This window comes from Pseudorasbora parva, chromosome 23 (genome assembly GCF_024679245.1).
Source record: "Pseudorasbora parva isolate DD20220531a chromosome 23, ASM2467924v1, whole genome shotgun sequence".
Taxonomy (NCBI): Eukaryota; Metazoa; Chordata; class Actinopteri; order Cypriniformes; family Gobionidae; genus Pseudorasbora; species Pseudorasbora parva.
In genome coordinates, this window is record NC_090194.1 from 5638235 (window position 1) to 5659583 (window position 21349).

Sequence of the window (21349 nt, forward strand, 5' to 3'; positions counted from 1 at the left end):
GATTTTATAAATGCATATTACATCTAAAAAGTACATATAGTCTTTAGACATTTTAAAAGAAAAAGATTATTCAGCTATCATTATTTCATACATGTAATGGTATGTTCACTGTGACTTTTTACTAATTTACTATTTTCAAAGCAAAGTTCAATGAAAAGTTATTATAGATGGAACAATAGCTTAAAATATTTGTCCAAAGAAAAAATGGGAATATAGCTCCATATCCAAAGAGGAGACACAAAAATGACTATTTTAAGATTAATACCAAATAAATGCAATTTGCATCGTCTGCCAAGGATTTTAAATACACATGTAGGCTTCAGTTTCTGCATGTATTGTATTTCATGACCAGGTCAATGGTTTTGGCCGAGGTGGCCCAAAAGAATTGTTTAAATGACGAACAAACATACGATTAAATGATGGATGTCTGTTTTCAGTCTGTGTTCTGTATCTCTGTGTATTGCTATATGGATTGTCCTGTCTTAAAGTGGAATATCTATAAATTACAATTGTTGATAATGGAAAATCTTTTATCTTTGCAGTTAAGAGTTATTTAATGCATTACAGTTTTGGCCAAGTCTCTGAGAGCTTAGCTGATTTGTGAGGACCTGTGCTGCTAAATTACTGTGACGTCAATAAGTTCAAGTCTTGCTTTATTTTGTGGAACTACACTTAACCAAATTATCCATCGTGAGGAGATACCAGGGTCCTCAAGCAGCTTTTTACAGGATGTGAGGGGAGGGGGGAAAGAATTTAAAAGTCGGAACAAAACGTGAAAACAAGCAATTACTGGAATGGAACCGTGTCCTTGTTCACTCAGTGCAAATTATCTTCAGACTATGCATGATTTGACATTACTGTAGACTAGTAGTCCTGAAAGGCTTTGATTTCCTGTTAAAGTCTTTTTCTTTGTTTTAGAGGGTGTGTGGCTTATTGTTCTGTCTTATATTAATGCTATTTATTATTGTTATTTCCTGATTTGCAGACTAATCGTGAGTGAGATCTTAGAACTAATGCCTTGCCAAGGGCAGACTTGCTTGTAGATATTAAACTGCTCCATCTGTATTGGCTTGCTTTCAGGTTGTGTCTAAAAGAAGGATGAATTATGAAAGAAAATTGAAATGTTGTTACGTTTACAGACTCGGACTAAGTGCACTTGTGCCATGCGATTTAGACCATGCTTTCATTGTATAGAAGAAAGCAGCTCAGATAATCTGCTAAACGTCTACTTTTGGAAAAAGAAAGTCAAAACGGTTTGAAATTGTGAATGAAAATGTTGTCACGTTTACTGACATTTTTCTTCCGTGCAACTCAAAATGAGATATTTAGCAGAACGTCTGAGCTGCTCTCTTCCATACAATGAAAGTGAATGAAGACCGTAGCTTTAAAGAAACATTTTAATAACGACTAATAACCAATCATTATTACCTATTTGGGTTTTTAGCGACCCTGATATAAGATGGATGAATCTCTGCTTGTCGGAATATTATGAAACTCTATATTAGAGTCACAATTACACAAGAATAAAAATAAAGCCTATTTTGTTACCTTTTGGACCTTTGAATTATATTTGATTGATTATTTGATTCAGTAGTTGCTGTGCAGTAAATCGCTGAGCCATTTCAACTTTTGCAGATGATACTTCCTATTTTTTGGTTTTCTGTCTGCGGTTACTATGACTGAACCGTCACTTCATCACTGTCTATCAGACACCAGTGAATTGCACTTCTTAAGTCACCAAAGATTCAATTATTGTTGTGCATAAAAAATATACTTAAACTGTTACACACCTCGGGTCGTTAGCGACCATATACAGTTTTTGCAAAAGCGTATTGGGAAAACACGCATTCTTTTAAAATTGTATTGTTTTTTCTTGTTATATTGTTTATAATTAATTGATTGAGGAATACTAAGAAGGTTAATGTCTAACTTTAACAAATGAATGAGGAGAAGTGAAGGACGTCCCGGGTCACTAAAGACCCGAGGTATGCATTTAAGGGTTAAAACTATCATATGCCTTTGACTTAACTAGGTCATATGCCTTTTTGCTAGTTTAGTTTCATCATTTTCACATCATGTGTGTTTTAAATAGCAAATGCACAAGAGTTTGCTGGTCTGAAAACAAGACGTGTTCAGGCGCAGTCTGGGCACATTTCTATTTTAAAGCTACACTGTGTAACTTTTTTAGTTTATTCTTAGCTAAAAACACTTAGTTCTTTCAAAAATGTATGTGCTTATTAATGTATATTTACTTCTTTCAAGTAATAAAGTATCCTCGTCAGTTTATAATATGCCATTGAAACTACATACGGGTGAGGGGTTCGAATGCCGGTCGCCATGTTGCTCCTCCATCTTGAAAGTACATTAGCCAAAGAGGGACATATCCGTAAATTCAAGCTTCGCCTTTCGCGTTTTAACACTCAATGGCACCGTGTTGAATGTGAAGAGGGGGATTGCCGTGTTAATCTTGGACTAAATCGGCCACCATAGGAGTTAAAACGAAATCAGAATTGAGAGGAACAGAAACTATTATTCACTGGATGGTCATATAGCTTTTCACCGCTAGATGGGGGGAAATATCACACAGTGTAGCTTTAAGACAACTGAAATAGACTGTGCCATTGATTTTTTTTTTTTTTTTTGGTATTTAAAGAGCAAGTTGGCGGGAGCACAATGCACGTACACTGCTTATTACACACACAGGGACGCGCAGCAGCACACAAACATTTTTAAATATTAAAAATAAAAGGATTCCTCTCTGGAGAATTTTTTTTCCGCATAAAAAGACTGGCCTTTAAAGGGAATGGGAGAAGAGACTCTGGTTGGTTTATTCCATTCCATTGTTAAACTAGCAAAAGTGGCTTTGGACACACCCTAAATGCATTTGTGCCATGCGGTTTAGAACATGCTTTCATTGTATAAAAGAAAGCAGCTCAGATAATCTGCTAAACGTCTACTTTTGGAAAAAGAAAGTCAAACAGGTTTGAAATTATATAAGGGAGGAAATGAAGACATTTTCCTTTTTTGGCTGAACTATCCCTCTAGGTGCCTGTGTTAAATCATACTGAAACAGTCTGTGGTCTCACCTCATTTAACCCCTCCCATCGATGATGTCACATCAGTACTGTTGATTGGTGAAGCCAGGCGGTAGTTTTCATTCCAAAAAACTCCTTACTGTTAGAATTGCATTGATAGTCATGAACTCAGTATATGAGCTCCAAGTGAATGGCAGCTAACTGATTAACAGAGGAATGCGTCCTTTTTAAATGCACCAGCATACATTTCCATCTGACAGCATCCCCTGCTGTTCCTTAAGAACATTCGTCAAGTCACATTATCAGATCAAAGAATATGCAGATGAACCTGTTTTTTATTAAAGTACTTTAATTGTGACTGATGGTGACAGCCCAAGACAGATAAGAGAAGTAGAGAAAACTGGTGACGGATGGGAAAAGAGATATTCCTGACAGGAGCTGAATTGGTCAACTCATTCCAGCGCTAATAGGGGACATTACTAACTGACCACCCCTGCTATTTCTGGTACACTCATGGGCTTCAAATTGTGATCACAAATTACTAATTTCCCATTGCATTCCTGGCATGGAGGAGTTAAATTCTTGCTCTTTTCTTGAAAGCTCAGAGGGCAAAGTCACCTGTTTGGGAGGCATCACTGGACAAAGACAGCATTGAGTAGAAGGTCTCAGGATTGAGTCCCCATGGAGGGTGACTAGGTGGTGACTAAGCTTTTCACTGGAATGCTATAAGAGTTGTCTTACTAATACTGACCGTAATAATACACTGGACAATAATCAGCCTTTTATTCTCTGTATTTACAGATACTGGATCGGAATCACAAGGGGATGAATAAACCGATTGCACACCGAGATGAACAGTTATGGCATAGTGCACTACAGAAACTAGGCTTTGCAAGAGTTAAACAGTGAACAAAGGTCTTTAACAAAAGGTCTTACTAAGTCTTTAACCAGCAAAGCAAAACAGAATCGATCAATGATGTGAGCGAGGCGACAGCTTTATCTGCGGCTGCTGCCCTAGGCCTGTTGTGCGGTAAGCCGTGCGAGTCATCGCAGCCCCGTCCGGCTGGGAATCTGAGTCATAAGCCTGTCCTCTTTCAGGTAGACATGTTTAAACTGCACAGGGGGCAGCTGCAGTACAGTTGTAATGTGTGAAAAGGGGGATTTTATTAGGCTGGATTGTTTTCACGTGCAGGAGTTTAAATTTAGAAGTGTGTCGCGCATGTACCACGCAGGAATTTTGAACATTTGCATAGCAGTGTATAGGTGCTTTTTCTAGAGTTTTTTTCTTTCTTGAACAGTCGGAGATAAATCAGAACCAAAACTTGAATCGCGTGACAATATATTTTGTGCATTTAGGGGAAAATAAGGGGCATTTTGTTTAATTATTCAGCTTAGAGTTCTAGAGTGTGTGTTCTTATAAGTACCGTTAAACTACGTTTTTTAACAAGACCCTTCTTGTTGCATAAAGAGTGGTAAATCTCTCCACTGATGTAAACAAATGCAGATTTGTTTACATTGGAAATCCATTTCATTTAAATGTTTTATAGATGTGTGTATTAAAGGATCTTATTTATTCGCTTATTTATTTATCAGAATGACAGGATTTTGGCAGAGCTGGGATTATGACTTTTGATCATTTTTGAGAAAGTAAATTATTAAAGTATATTATACATTCAAATACATATGTTACCTTGGACCACAAAACCAGTCATAAGTCGCACGGGTATATTTGTGGCAGCAGCCAGCAATGCATTATATGGGTCAAAATTGTCACACAAAAAAATTGTGCAAAAAATCATTAGGATATTAAGTACAGATCATGTTTCATGAAGATATTTGGAAATGTTCTACTGTAAATATCTAAAATATAGGACTTAATTTGGACAACTTTAAAGGCGAGTTTCTCAATATTTCAATTTTTTTTTTTTTTTGCACCCTCAGATTCCAGATTTTCAAATAGTTTCAAATTCCTATCCTAAAAATATACTACACATCAATGAAAAGTTTATTTATTAAGCTTTCAGATGATGTATGAATTTAACTTGTGTAAAAAAGTCACATATTGTAATTGTAATGCTAATGTTTTAATGCATTTGAAATGACTAAATTAATGAGAAATACTTTTTTTTTTATTATAAAAATTAAATGAATTAAACTAGCTTAAGGAAACTTTTCTCACTTGAAATGAACAGTATAAATGAAATGTACAGTCAAATCAAAAGTTATTCAGACACCTGGTATCTTTTTTACTAGTGTATGCAGGACACAATAGTTCATTTATGTAAGTGAAGATAGCAAAATAAAGTAAATTGTTACATATTATACCCACAAATTCTTCTTACAGTGAATTACCAGTAAAATTGATTTTAAAAAATTGGCACCAAAATTGCCTGAACATGTTTAATTGCTAATGCAACATTTTGCAACACAGACTGAATAAAATGAAGCATTGCTTGGTCATTGGTTTGCCCTAAATTGGTGCTTCATATTGTGTACTTAAATTTAACAGCTGACAGCCGATTGGTTTATTGTAATCCATTAGAGACCTTTCAATCAAAGTCTTTATCATATTGTTGGTTTACATTTTTTAAATGATAGTTATCGGCTTTGATTTCTGTTCGTCTGTTTGTCTGTGAGTGTGTCACGGGTGATTGGTTAGGTGACATCCTGTTAAAGGTGAGCACGGTTTACCCGCAGACCTAGAGCTCACCGGATAACTCAACCTACAGCTGCCTCACTGTATGACTGTACAGAGAGCAACGTTCCTGTGCGGTTACAGCACTGGAGGTGTGTGAAGTATAACTCCTTCTGCATATATCAGAATAAAAGTTATGTGCAGGTGAAATTTCATTATGAGAAATGCCGTTGGCATCCTTGTTTGAGTGTCAATGCAGGTGACAATAGGTATAGACATAAATTGGCTGGCATAGTTCATGTTTGTTGGTTGGATTTCAGGCAATGTTCTTTTAGCCGCTGGAGGTTGTTGGCATGGTCTTGAGCCTTTCTTATAGATCAGCCCTCCATTCCCTTCCAGCAGTGCAGGCAACCTCTTTGAGCACACCGCGTAACCTTAAAGTGGACCTATTGAAGCCTATTATTTTGACTATTATTTTCTCAGTAGTCCTATCGAGTCATTCCAATGTTTTTCTGTGCGACATGCAACAGCATGTTTGTTTTGATATATGTATGTTGCATCTCTGTTGCTACTGTCTCTGTGTGTGTGTTTCTGTTTCAAAACTCTTGTTCTTAATCATCACTCGCACCGAATACAAGTTTCGTTGCACGAACCTATATCGGCTGTTAGTTGGCTACAATGGCAGTGCAGCCGCAAGTGCGTCAACATTGGATGCTGCTCTGAGTGTTGGTCTGACGTTTAAATATCCTGTTTACTTGTTTGCACAACTTTCATTATAAGGAAATCGACCTTCGGTGGGCGTAATGTTTATTTATCGGTTATTAATAGCGTCATTGGTGACATCTTTTCCACTTTCACTCTATTTGCAGTTATACCGATCATCTCTAGTGCATCGGTCAGTTGGAATAGGCAGATTGCAGACTCACCAGTCAGTGTGTCTCATGGCTGTGCCGAAGTGCCAGTGTTTTGTAATTAAGAGGAAGGGAAGGGCTTTACAGGGTGGACTGTGGCAACACCAGCTTTCTTACACACATCCTCCTGAACCAGACACCCCAGCTTTACCCCATCCTGGCCTTGCCCGCACAGTCATCCTGGGCATGTTTGGTCCACTAGTGAGTCAGACAGTCCACCCTTAGTGATTTGGTGAATTGTGTTCCTGTGTAATCAGAGCGCAATTTGAGGATGGCTGATGTCTGACTGATCACTCGTGCCCTAGCTTGTTGCATGGATACATAGAAAATGTCATTTGAAATTTTCAGCAAATTTTTTGAGCTTTCATCTTTTCATCTCTTTCAAAACTCAAGTGAGCAACAGCTTTGGAGACGGAGGTAAAAGCTTTCTAGAGAAACATGCTTTAACCAAATTCAAAGGCAGTGAAGAAATTTATATAAGTATTTATTGTACTTATAAATATATATTTTTTATAGTTATCATTATTTATAGTGTATAAATCTTTTTATATTTACAATATATATGTCAGCATTATATCAGTTTCTCATTTGCGCGGGAGCGATGTCAGAAGTTTGCGGTCGTATACAAGGGAGCATTGGGTGTCAAACAATAATATGTGTGTACTTTGTATAATTATTATGTATATAAATACACGTACATACATATATATAGATTTAAGATTAAACATTTTATATTTATAAAGTATAAGTATATATACAGTATATACATTTAAATAATTATATACATGTGTATTATATGCACACTAAACAAACTTTTAATTTGGATGTGATTAATTGCAATTAAACGTTTGACAGCACTATATATGTTTGTGTATATAGAGCAGTGGAGACGTGTTGTCTGGAGTTACAAATTATGCTTCTCTGTCTGGAAATCAGATGGATGAGTCTGGGTTTGGCGGTTGCCAGGAGAATGATACTTGCCTGATTGCATTGTGCCCAGTGTAAAGTTTGGTGGAGGGGGGTCATGGTATGGGGTTGTTTTTCAGGGGGTGGACTTGGCCCCTTAGTTACAGTCAATGGAACTCTTAAGACATTTTGGACAATTTCATGCTGCCAATTTTGTGGGAACAGTTTGGGAATGGCTTCTTCATATTCCAACAAGACCCAAAGCAAGGTCCATAAAGGCATGGATGAGTGTGTTTGGTGTGGAGGAACTTGACTGGCCTGCACAGAGTCCTGACCTCAACCTGATAGAACAGCTTTGGGATGAATTAGAGACTGAGAGCCAGGCCTTCTCGTCCAACATCAGCGCCTGACCTCACAAATGTGCTTCTAGAAGAATGGTCAAAAATTCCCACTAACACACTCCTAAACCTTGAGGAAAACCTTCCTAGAAGAGTTAAAGCTGTTATAGCTGCAAAGGGTGGGCCAACTCCATAATAAACCCTACAGATTAAGAATTGGATGTCATTAAATTCATGTGCATGTAAAGCAAGTGATATATACATACACTCTGCAGTCAGTTTTTATATATTAATATTTATTCAGTGCTAATTTTTTTTACAAATGGAAATAAAAAAGGAAAATCCAAATGTATTAAAAATCGAATACACTGAGCATTTTACACATTGTTTTAATGTGACTTGCATGTATTCTTATTGGCGTATCACTTGCTTAGCAACATGTCAATGCCAAACTCTCTTTAAATCAATTGCGAGTGACATTTTGTTGGTGCCTGACATTGCTGAATATCTACAATGTTCCAAATGTGTGTCTTATGACAGTTAGGATGCTTCCCTGCCTATAGGCTGTAGGTTGCAAGGCAGTTCACTCTAGTTAACTCTATTTTGCCCTGTTTAATTCACCGCCTTTATTTTTTTAGATCTCCATAGATAAACTGGCAATGTTTAGGCTTTTTAGTGGAGGTGTGTGAGTTTGTAAACACACTTGCCTGCCTTGAGTACGCATGTTTGTGCGTTCGAGGTGACGAGTGTCTAGCCTGTGTGGTGGGAAGTGACACTTGTATGAGTGTGCTATAATTGCTCAGTTTTTTCCTCCTCTGAGCAGGCCTTGAGCCCCAGAGGGGAAGAGATCAGAATTCCCTGTCTCCCAGTCCCGTGCTGATAAGTCTTTTCCAAAATAGGAGTGATCTCACCCCTCTCTTTCTGTCTTCCTCTTCTCCTTTGTTTAGTCTGTTTTGTTTTTTTACTTCATTCTTACTGTTTAAACATGGAACTGGCACAGCTGGTGGAGAAACAGGAATGAGTGTATGTATGCAGTGTGTGTGTGTGTGTGTGTGTGTGTGTGTGTGTGTGTGTGTGTGTGTGTGTGTGTGTGTGTGTGTGTGTGTGTGTGTGTGTGTGTGTGTGTGTGTGTGTGTGTGTGTGTGTGTGTGTGTGTGTGTGTGTGTGTGTGTGTGTGTGTGTGTGTGTGTGTGTGTGTGTGTGTGAGAGAGAGAGAGAGAGAGAGAGAGAGAGAGAGAGAGAGAGAGAGAGAGAGAGAGAGAGAGAGAGTGATTAATACCCTGAGTTCGGGGATCTCCATTCAGGACGCGTCCTCGTGGTTTGCACATGAGGTCATTGGGAATGATCCTCATGTAACACGGCGCTAGATTTTAACTGACACCAAGAACCAGACCAGAGGTGAACAGCAGTGCAGTTATCGAGTCCTCCTCAAAGCACAGCCTTCTTTTATTTTAAAATAACTGTACTGTAAATGATTACGGTCTTTTTTAAAACCTCTTACTTCATTAGTGTGTACAGATGTTGGTAAGAAGCTGTAAATGTCTGTGCTTAATGTACACTGGTGTATGGACTCCACCCTTTATTTAAAAATGGCCGTCCTCATCAGCTGGCGGCAATGTTCCCTCTAATTTTTTTTCTTGCTGAGCACAGCCTATTTTTATTGGGCGTGTCCTTCATCCACCTGAACAGAGAAATATATGTGATATAATATACATTTTAAATGAATTTGGATTATTAATCAGACTTTAAAATGAATAATTTTAATATATATTGTAATATATATATATAATTTATTAAAATTATTCATTTTAAAGTATATATACACACACACATAATATTTAATTAGGAGAAATTAAACAATACTGTAATATTATTTAATAATGTGTGTGTGTATATATATATATATATATATATATATATATATATATATATATATATATTAAAATTATTCATTTTAAAGTATATATATAAACACACACACATAATATTTAATTAGGAGAAATTAAACAATACTGTAATATATTATTTAATAATGTGCGTGTGTATATATATATCACTACCTATTTTTAAGTCTCACGACATGTCCGAATCCACTTTTGCTATAGTTTTACAAAGGGGAAAAACAGTCGGCCTGTCCGGTGCTGAACTAAAAGGGTTGTGTTCTCTTATTGAGTCATGGGTATGTTTTGGGCAAAACATAATTTTTTATTTATTTATTTGATTTAGGTCTGATTAATAATCATTAATAAAAAAATATATATTTTTCTTAAAAATAACTCATGATAAATAAAATTTTATCATGAACATTTTTGCCAAGATCATAAAACAAGACAAAGATCAACGATGCATTGTTTCTGCGGATGACAGAAATTCTCTAGTAAAGCAATCTTTATCTTGGGAATTAGTCAGCGCTGCATATTTACACAAACAATTTCTCACAGCTTCACTTCTGTACTCAAAATCAATGGGCTTGAAGTTGAAATGCCATCCGTTTATTTAAATCCGATTCATTAGATATCAAGGTTTTTCCCACATTTTTTAAAATCTACATTCTGTACAATTGTTTCTCATTTGCGCGGGAGCGACATCAGAAGTGTGCGGTCGTGCACGAGCGCAGCTCAGAGGGAACATTGGCTGGCAGCTTTAGAGGGGACCTGAGGTCAGAGGTCACCTGTGACTCAAGACTTGAGGAATTCAGTCTCAAGGAAATGAATAGCATGGGGGGGGGGGGGATAAGAGACAGAAATTGTAACGGCTACAGGAAATGATAGCTCATTAGAATGTTGTCAGATGGTGACTGAGAATTATTAACTGTTTTATAGAGGGACGAGAAGAAAAGGGAAGCGGGAACCTGTATACCTCCAGAAATCCCCATGATGTTTGCCTGTTTTCACCTTCCTGCATGCCAGCGCTACTTCTTCTTGCATGATGTTGATGTTCTGGGTACGTTTAATCACCTCTCCAAAAATTACAGTTTGTAAAACAAGTGTTGACAAGTCATTCAGGTAATGGTGTTACAAGGCCTCATTCTGTTCAACTAACCTAATGAACACACATTGTAAGCTCATTTTAATACATTTGAGTTGGTAAAATATGAATTTGCTTAATCTATTTGCAATAGAACATGGGTCATTTTATTCAGTCATTTTCTTCCAGTTCTCATCATACTTTGCCTGGGACCTAAAGAGGGTTTATTGTTAAAATTAAGTGTTTGGCCTATTTTATAGTTTGTTAGCAAAGTGAAGAAAGGACAGACTTTTTTAGTGTGTAATGTTCTGGAGTTTTTGGTGTGTTGTAATTTCTGGTTGCTTGGATGTGTGAAAATTTAGGTATTTGCATAGCATTTGCGCTTAAGGTCATTGTTAAGAAACCCCATTTCCTAGTGTCCACAATTGAATTAATTTCAGCCAGAGAATTACTGCTTTGAGTGTACTCTCATGCTAATCTGTTCAGATAATCCCACAGTCTTCCTCTCCTCCACCGAGTGTGTCCTCCTGTCATCTGTCTAGAGAGCTTCTATTGCTCTCTTTGTTTCTTTATTTTTCTCGCCCGATCTTGTTGATGTTAGCAAAGACTTGGAGCTCGCTGAGTCAGAAGCTTGTGCGGTCAAACGGCCCTGAGGAGAAGTAGCCTGCACTGTCATGCTCTAGTTTTCACATCGCCGATGACCGGCATCCTCATCATCCAGTTCTTCAGGATCATCATCCTTCCCTGCAATGTGTTTGAATCATCTCCCATTTCCTGTCGCTGATGTCACCCGGTAGGGAGATGGACAGACACTCAGGAGCCGGTATACTAATGAAACGACCTCAGATACCCCTGTCCGCTCACCTGTGCTTTAATGCTGGACGTAAGATATACTCAGCATCACTTAAATGTGACTAATCGATGCTAATCAATATAGAAAACCTTGATAACATTGTTAGCTTGCTGCACTCATGTATGAGTGAGCAGGCATTGTGAGAAGACACGCTCATTAGGCGGATTTGTCTTTTTTTGATTTGTTTTGTGTTTTTTTATATTGATTTTAAATGATAGAATAAATTATATTTATATTAAGACTCTATGATATGAATTATAATTACTGCTTGATTTTAAAAACATAGATAAATTAAAAATGGCATGCATAAATTAAAAATGGCATGCATTACTACTCTAGCTTTTTTTATTTCATATAATGGAATTTTTATATGATAAAACATTTAATACAAAAGATAAAAAAAAAAAAAATATATATATATATATATATATATATATATATATATATATATATATATATATAAGCGTTTTGCTTGCTTTTTACTCATGGCAAGAAAGCCGTTTTATGAACAGATTTGATAAACAATGACACATGGCTTTCCTGTAAATCCCGCATAACTGATATGACACAAAGAAAATCTGATTTTGAGTCATCATTTAATACACAACATTTAATACATTTTAATGGTTCATTTGGAACAATAATTAGTTGTATTTTAAATCATGTAAATCAGTTGCATGTATGTTTTGCTAAATGTTAAGCCTTTTGATTTCATAAGAAAACTTTTCATACATTATATCATATAGATAGCTCGAAATAGGTATTAGGATGCAATTGCAGGAAAGCAAGTCTCAACACATTAAAACAGTGAAACACATTACAATTAATAGAAACATTAATGACTTGTTTTTCCACAATATTACATTGACAGTACTGTGCACTGTAGACTAGAGGTGTGTTTGCACTTGCACATTTAAGTGTTTATTTCACAGTTTAAAAAGAAGCAAATCACACCTTTAGAGTTGTTTCCTTATTAACACACATTTAAACAGTTTTAACAAAGCAGCCGTATAACTAATTAACGTATTTGCAACAACAAAAATGTTTTAATTTGTTGTTGGTTTTTTTGTGCAAAGTTGATAATTGGCTTCAAGTCTAAATTTTCCATTTTTAACCTTTTCATACAAACGTTACTCGCAGTTGCAGCCACAACAATTTTTTTTTCTTCTGTTTTACTCACAAAGATGGGACAAAAACACCTTTAGCATTAGCTGTTATTGCAATTTAAATGTTTGCATGAACACTTCATTAAAAAAAAAAATTAATTTGTTGTAAAAATGTGTTTTTTTACAGCTCGTGTATATGAAAATATATGAGGTGCCTGCCTACTGTTTATATCATTTAGCACATTTTTAATCAACTTCTCTAAACATTTTTATGTTTTATCACCACTATTATTATTAGCTGACACATGCTACTGAAAAACAATTGCATTTCATCTCTCTGCAGCATTTATGTCGTTACATGTTGTAACAACTGGAAATGAATTTTCCTCCAACTAGATATGCACAAGAATTGTTGTTGTGACTATACGTTGTTTTTCTTCTGATAACCTCTTGATATACACACTTTCAGGGTTGTTGTTCAGCAGAAATAATACTTTCCCACCATAAAAGATGTTTTCACTCCAAAACCATGCCAGATATTTTTTTGGAAATATTTCAAGTACTCACTTTTATTGCCCCTCATTGTACAAATCGCATGGGTTCCACCGTGAACAAAATCTGCTCTTTTTTCCAAGACATATCACAACACATTTTGTCATCTGAAAATGTAAATATGACCAGATCGTGCAACGTTGACAGTGAATATATATCTCTTAGTCCGGCATGTTTTTCCAAAGAGATCTCTGCCCTAGAATGTTCCAGAAGCAAAGTGAAAATCCTTGTTTTATGGACATGGAGATAGTCCTCATGTTTTAGTAGCGTGCTTCTGACGGTTGGTAGGAGTGTAATGTCTGACTCGTACAGGCACTGACTCACCGTTGCTCATCGGACAAGGCTCGATTGGAGCCCGCCAATTTCTCAAACACAAAGACACAAGTTTTTGATCTGACTCTTTGTTCTGGTGCAACAGCGTTTCGCTGTACCTGTGCTCCACTGAAAGAAAGAAAAAACCCCAATGAAGGTTTAGATGTGAGATTAAGCTTCAGATGTGCTAATGCTAGCTTTTCTGAGTGTTTACAGTTGGTTGGATTTTGGTATGTTCTCCTCTGAGGTGTGTGGGTGTTGGTTTTGATGGTGGATTTTTCAGTAACGTCCTTATAAACCTACATCATTTTGCTTTCTCTTTTCAGGCTTGATGTGTTTGCGCCTTAGTTAACCCACATCATGGGTGGATGATGATAGTGTGTTTGTTAATGATTTTAACAAAATAACCAGTATGAGCTCATCTATTGTTTATCCGTGAAGTTGCACTTTCAGAAACTCGAATGGGCAGAGGGTCTTGTTTGCGTCTGTGAAATGTAGAGTTCAAAGAGGCTGTTATCGGCCACATGACTGCATAAAGTGATAAACAAAAGTCAAGTGTGTCAACGAGCATCAGGTCATAGGAGAAAAAGTTTATTCCCAATTCATCGAATGTCATTTTATCAATCAATGCCATGAAGAATCTCACTTTAAGTTAAGCGTGTATAAAACTATATTATTTAATTAATTTTTTTTGACTTGCTTGCCATGCAAGGCAATCTCCTTCTCTTTTCCTTTCCTTTCCGTGTGTGTGTGTGTGTGTGTGTGTGTGTGTGTGTGTGTGTGTCTCAGTAGTGGGGGGTGGGGGGGTCAGGAGTAGTGACTGAATCTCATAAAAGGGTTTCCTAATATGGGCCTGTCTCTCACAGAGCCCCTCCTCCCTGCTTAAGTAGGAGGGGTTTACACACTCTCTCGACCAGTAATGACTCGCCATGGCCTTACTTCCTCATTAATTGGCTGAAACCAGTTCTTACAGGAACCGCCGGTGATAAATGTGAGAGTTCTGAGAAATCATTCATTTCTTCCTTCAGCCTGGCTGAGGGACATTACAGGGGAGTGTGAGTGAGGATGGCTCCCTGTGTGCGCATGCCTTCAGGACAAGCTTTTTTTTTTGTGCGTCTGTGTGTGTGTTTTTCCTCTCCATCATTTTTTTTTTTTTAAGTGCTTAGGATATGTAGTTCCCAGAACAAGCTGTACTTTTACAGTTTTTTTTTCCTCCTCTTATTTGAGTTTCTGTCTTTTGGGATAAACTCCGTAGCCAGAGCTCGGTCTCTATCTCCCTCTGTCTGCGAGCGGAGAGAGAGAGGAGAGGCAGGGTAAAGGAAACTCACTGACCTTTCGAGACGGTAAGTGAAATTTATGTGACCTCGCTCTCTCTCTCTCTCTCCCTCCCTCCATTTCTTTCTTTCTTTTTTTCTTTCTCCCTCTCCTGTGCCGTCCCCTCCTCCTTTTCTCATTTTTCTGTCACAGAGCTCTTCCCCTGTTTGGCGCCTCTCTACAGGAAGCCTTTCAGGAGTACCTTGAGGCCCAGAGGGCAAAATTACAACACCGGACGGGCGAGCGGGCGGCGCGCAGGAGAGGCCACCCCAATCGTAAGTCCCATCACTCATACAGAGCATCTCTTTCGCTCAACCTTTAAATTTACCTCATTCACAGACGTGGCTTTTGTATTTTTGTATATTAAACCTCCGTTCTTCCTTTTAATTTATTACACACACCCCTATTTCTTTTTTGTTCCACATCCTAATTACCTCCCTGCCCTAATTATCGCTTGGAGCCTGGTTTTATTCTACCGTGTGATTCCGCTGAGGTGTTATTGTTTGCATGTGGCAGACCGTAGGTCAGGGGCTCCGCGTGGGCCGTGCGGTGGTTGGTCGCAGGGGCCTGTTCGGGGTCTGGCTGAGGAGGGATGCTGAGTCCATACTCCGAGCTCTTTGAGTGAACCGGACACTCCCCCGCGTCACACTGACTCCCCCCTCTCGGCAGCCGACCCTGTTGAACCCCAGCGCAGCCGGAGACGGAGGGGCCCCTGGGAGTAAAAGAAGGAGGAGGGTGGGGGGGACATTGGGAAGGGAAGCGGGAGGAGGGGGGGGCTGTACTCTCGATTCCTGCCACCGCCGATCCCCTCACAAGTGCGCACGGAAACAAAGAGCTACACCTCTTTTTTTTTGTACCTTCATCTGCCTGTGTGCGATTCGCTCGCTTTATCTAAAGCGCTTTTCCAGCTCGTGTGCATGCGTGTGTATGTGTGGGAGGAGGAAATGAAGAGAGAGGAGAGAGAGAGAGAGAGAGAGAGAGAGAGAGAGAGAGAGAGAGAGAGAGAGAGAGAGAGAGAGAGAGAGAGAGAGAGAGAGAGAGAGAGAGAGAGAGAGAGAGAGAGAGAGAGAGAGAGAGAGAGATGAAGTTGCACAATGAGAGATTACGGATGTTTCTGGAACAATGTTCCTTTTTTTCTGGTACTTGAACCTCTTGCAGTTACTTGAGGAAAGCTGTGGGCTTGTTCAACCGGCAGGAAGAGACGATGCCACTGTGCGCGTGTCACTAACACAAATCTCGTTTTAAAGAAACAGGGGAGAGACTAGAAGGAAGTGCATGTGGAGAAGAGCGATTGCTTAGGTGGTTCTGATGAGTTAATGCCGTATTGATTATGCATAATTTACTGTTCTTCCACCCCCCCACCTTTCTCTCCTTACAGGTTTCTGAAGATGATGATCAGTGTGGTGTGCTTCTTATCTGATGCATCTTGAACTTATGGCATCTAACAGCTAACACAGAGCTAAATCAAGAAACACGGAAAAAAAGTGGTCTTCTTCTTTACTTTTTAATGCGCTTGGTTAGCTGGCGGTTTGTGCTGAGATACTCGTGTTCTCAGCTCTGTCTTGCACAGGTTATCTGATCCCATTGGTGGAGATGTTAAGGTGCACCGTGGCGCGTGTTGTGTGTGGTCTATTACACTTAAGCGGCCGACTGCATTCATTTAGCTTTAATTTAAAAATGTGCTCAATGTATAGTGGTCGTCTAATGCTAGTTTCGAAAATCGATTAAATTAAGGCGTAACAGGAAGTGAATGTAAAGTAATGCAACTGACTCTGAAGTCATTAAAAGATGTTATGCATATTGACTGGTGCTCCTATTGCATTACTTTTTCTGAGCAAGTGTTCTAAAAGCTTGGTGAATCATAATGTTCCCTTCGTCTAGAGTTATTGTTTTGTTTCCAAAGATCCAAAGAGGAGAGGGAGAAGGAGTGTGTGTGTGCGTGCGTGCGTGTGTGTGTAACCACATGACTCACTACAGGGCCACTCCACCAGATGCAATAACGCATTCAATCAGATTAAGAAGCGCGTTTGTGTTCAGGCACATATGTGCGTGGGCGGCTGCCACGTTTCGGGTGTAGCTTCTTATATTGCACGTATTCTATACATCTGAACAGCATCCGGTCACGCCGGAGGATGCTCGCTGCTGTGAGAGATGCTGGATTGGATTTGACTAAGGGATTGTCTGTCAGTTGGAAAGGTAATTATCTACCCTCTTTTATAGTTTGAATGGTTTCATTTACATGCAGATATCCATTCGGATGTCTCCCTAACCTAACGCACCTGATTCAACTCATCAGAGGCTGAAATGGGTGTGTCAGATCCAAAATGTGCGGTGTTTGGGGGCCACAGGGACCACATTAAGCTTAACACAGGCGGATAGGCAAACGTATTGTCCGTCGCTTTTTAATTGCTTGTGAAATGTTTTTTTTTCCCGGTGCCTTTTTGTAACGCTGCCCTGGTATGTGAGTCTGGAAGCTGCAGGCGTATAAAAAAATGGAACAGTGTGGAGTTTCTTTTGCCGTTACCTTAAATGAACCCTCCGCTGAACTCAATGCACTGCGCTCTGCTGGCATAGAGGATGAGGCAGTGTTGCCAGATCTCGTGAGAAAAGCAAGCAAACTCAATTGCTCGCTTTTATTGACCAGCATCAAATAGTTTAGATTACTGAAATAAAGAAATGGACTAACCTGACTGCATTTAACAATTATTTTTAATTTTTGTATATATATAAGTATATACCTTTGCAAATATTTGACATAGATACAGTTGGCTATCTAAATCAATTTTAAGTTTGCACTTTTAACTATCAAAAATGAATACATAATTAATATAAATAAAAAAACACAATTTTTTTATTTGTTTAATTATACCGTTCTGTAACTTTAAAATCCCAAACACGCGTCTGTTTTCTAGAAATAACCCAAAAAGCGCAACGCGCCATATTTTTTTTGAAGTGGCTTATATTACACGGATATGGCAACACTGCTGGTAGAGAGGGAGCGAGTGAAGGGTAGCGCGCGAGAGAGGCTCTGTCTCAACATCCAGCGAGACAGTCTTTCGAACGTTCGAGCTTGATGATGCTGCCTACAGAACGCTGTCTTGCTAGGCGCCTCGCTAGGATTCGAAACACAGTCAGGCTGAGGCAGAAAGGAGAGGCTGCATTCGAAAGGCTTTCGGTTCTTCCATAACGGGATTTAAATCATTACATTGTTAAAATTAGTGACCACGCCTCTCTTTCAGCCCCACCCTCTCGGTTCATCATTGGTAAGTGAGTTAATTCTTCATTATGTGTCTTTATTGCTGTGGACAAGTCTCTCCCAGTGTGTCAGATAGCTTATCAGACTGGTGTTGGCTGTTACATTCGCCCGGCGACAACAGTCTGTAGGCTGTCTGACATTTTGGGCTTTTTCATCCCCTCTAAAAAAAAAATAATAATAGTATTTTTAATCACCGTCGATGTTGCTGTTATTTTTATAACTATATTGTTTTTGTATTTTTATTTTTGCATTACTATGTTAATTTTTTTATTGTCCTGGTATTGGACTAATTTCAGGGGGGTTGTTATTGAAATATTTATGTGCGTTATTGACGTGTTTCTGCTTGTTCTATAGACGTGCAAGTGTGTCTCTAGCCCTTCTCTTTACAGGGCGTGCGTGCGTGCGTGCGTGTGCGCGCTCGCCTAGCACTTGGTTTTGTCCACTTGAATTTCTTGAGAATCCGAAAAGAACACACCTTATTGCAACACACTCTGTTATAACAGATCTTTTTGCCCACCCCTTCATTCGCACTTGCTTTAGTTTCCCCCCTATCTCGTGCAACTGTTCAGTTGTTATCTAACATGTGCAACTGGAATTTAGCCTATTATTAAATTATAAAAGATGTTCTTTCAGCAATTCCATTGTAAGGAACCACAGAGTGCTCTACTTAGCTTTCACATTCGAGTCATATCATTTCCTCTTTAATGTTCAGAACATCCTGTACTTTTTAGGGAACCCCCTCTGCCATTCATGTATGACTGTATGTGTCCTGAGTGTAAATCAATAAAGCTGAATTAATTAAATATCAAATCTATGTCCTGGTCTTTGTGAGTTTTATATACTTTTTGTTATTTGAGCTTTAGAATATATTGTTCACATCAACGTTTTTGAAATGCGCAGCTACATGTAATGTAATTTCTGCCATCTTCAGGGAAGGAAATACAAATTAAAAAAATGTTAATAATAGGCTGAATATTAATGCAGTTAAAAATATTGGGCTGTAATGCAGCCTATATATATAACCATAGCAGCCATAATATATATGTAAATGGGTGTTTGATGTGACATGACATTTTCACTGTCACACAAGATGAAAATTAATATGATTAGTATTATCATGATTTTAAAAATGTGGACCTGTTGATATAACAACTTAAATTTTGGAGCCATATCTTAAAACTCCTATGGTGTGAGTATCTCAGGCAGGATTGAATAAATTACAAATTTTATAGCCTAAAAAAAGAAAAGCATACAGATGTTAATAAATACCTCTGGCATATTTTTTGTCTTTTTTTTTTTATTCATACTTTTTTTAAAGTGTAGGCACTTGATACATGTTGTCACTGAAAATCATGTCCTCCAGTGACACCATATTCTAATTTTAAATCGGGCAATTCTACTGACAAGTTTAATTTCGAAGGACCCCATTCAAGCTCATGTTACTGAAGCACATAAAATGTGCACATGGTAAGTTTTTGTCTCGGAATTGTTCAAATATTTAACTTTTTTGGAACCACTTTAAAAGTGTTGTGTTGTTGTCCTTTGGAGCGACACCCCTATATTTAAATTGTTGCCGTCACACCACAGGACACATTTCAGTAAAAGTGTTCAAAAAACAGTGAAAAAATTGACTAAGATAGTGACCCCTTATGTTCATACTACACAATAATATGTATTTTTTTCTTTAGAAGTGGTGTTTTACCCCTCCCCCAAAGAGCATTTTCACTGCATATTTGTCCACTACATAAATATACATAAATATGAATATGGAAATAGATAAATAGAATTTAAAAAATACTTATAATAGGCCTACTTAAACAAAAAACCGTGCACGTCATTCTTGTACGTGCCAATAAGAAGCATCAATGAAAAATGGCTCAGAAAATGTGTACTGTATATCATCTTTACATATTTCTCCTGACAGAATGAAGTAGTTGTTGTGATGTGATTAACTCATAAACGGTCACGCCCACTACAGTTACGGCCTTTGCCTGAGGGTTCGCCATTATGCAAATCTCTCGATCAAACAGGTTTTAATATTCAAATAAGGCTTGACATGTTCGGTTGTAGTTCTCACAACCACTCTTTTGTGTAGGTTGCACAATAAGGTGTTCTTGTTTAGCACGTGACCAACGCTACACTTTTGAGGGATTAGTTAGGTTTCCAAACGTGCACGCATGTGTGCATTACCTCGAGGAACCATTAGGGGACACACATGACCTTTTTTAAAGGGATAGTTCACCCAAATATAACAATTATGTACGCATTTTTCTCACCCTCAAGTTGTTCCAAACATGTATGAGTTTCTGTCTTCTGTTTGAACACAAAATAAGTTATTTTGAAGAATGTTATCAGACAGTTGATAGATTTCCATAGTGGGAAAAATAAAATGGTTTGTGTTCAACATAAGAAATTAATAGGCTACTTGAGGGTGAGTGGCATAAATGATCAAATTTAAATTTTGGGGTGAACTACCTCTTTAATGTTTAATACTTCAGAAATACAATTACAAAAACATTTTCCATTATAAAAGAGACATTACAATTATTGTAAAATATTATATTTAAAAATGCATATTAGTGGTTTTGTTATTTAAAATTCTCAAATGTCATTGTGTTTTGTGACCATACTGAAGTATGATTATTTGACACATCTTTGGAAGATTCTGGGTGACGGAAAAACCATCACAGATGTCAAAAGCAAGTGTATGCATAACTAAAAGTCTGATGTGGAGTGAATCAGGAGTTTTACCTGCCACATGAATCAATGATGTGCTGTCACCGAACAGGAGAACAATGGCACACCCAGGTTGAGTCAGAACCAGGTGTAAATGTTACCCCTCCTGACGCAGATCGAGGTATCTTTACCCAGGCAAACTCTCACATGTGCATGAGCATGATGCCACAGAAATCCCACAGGTATGTATCATTAAAACTGGCAAAAGAATGGAGAGTTTAATGAACTGGTTTGCCACATTTTGGGGGAAACAGTACAATCTGTGTCTACACTACAACAGGAGGCCTGTTTTTAAAACAATACAGCTTAAAATAGCTTGATTGTAATTGGCATCAACAGCCATACATTGTGATAGGCATTGTTTTGGTGTCAGGTTGTGTAAAGTATGAATGAGTTATTATGCTCTTTAAAAAAAAAAGATACTACTT

General features: G+C 38.0%; 1 protein-coding gene across 11 annotated transcripts in view; it reads left to right on the top strand.

Moving 5' to 3' along the window:
* The window catches only part of LOC137062328 (uncharacterized), a 78577-nt gene extending 59578 nt beyond the window's left edge, over positions 1-18999 (top strand). For 5 of the 11 annotated variants that reach the window (XM_067433202.1, XM_067433201.1, XM_067433203.1 and 2 more), the window contains 2 exons: positions 10648-10768; positions 15083-15641. In XM_067433202.1, the coding sequence (XP_067289303.1) occupies positions 10648-10768; positions 15083-15528 (567 nt within the window). In that variant the 3' untranslated portion in view covers positions 15529-15641. Of the gene's footprint in view, positions 1-3635; positions 3735-3836; positions 5823-10647; positions 10769-11278; positions 11805-15082; positions 15642-16307 lie in introns of those variants that run through there. The other 6 variants (XR_010901225.1, XR_010901227.1, XR_010901229.1 and 3 more) reach the window with 6 other exon arrangements.
* Positions 19000-21349: the final 2350 nt, after the last annotated feature.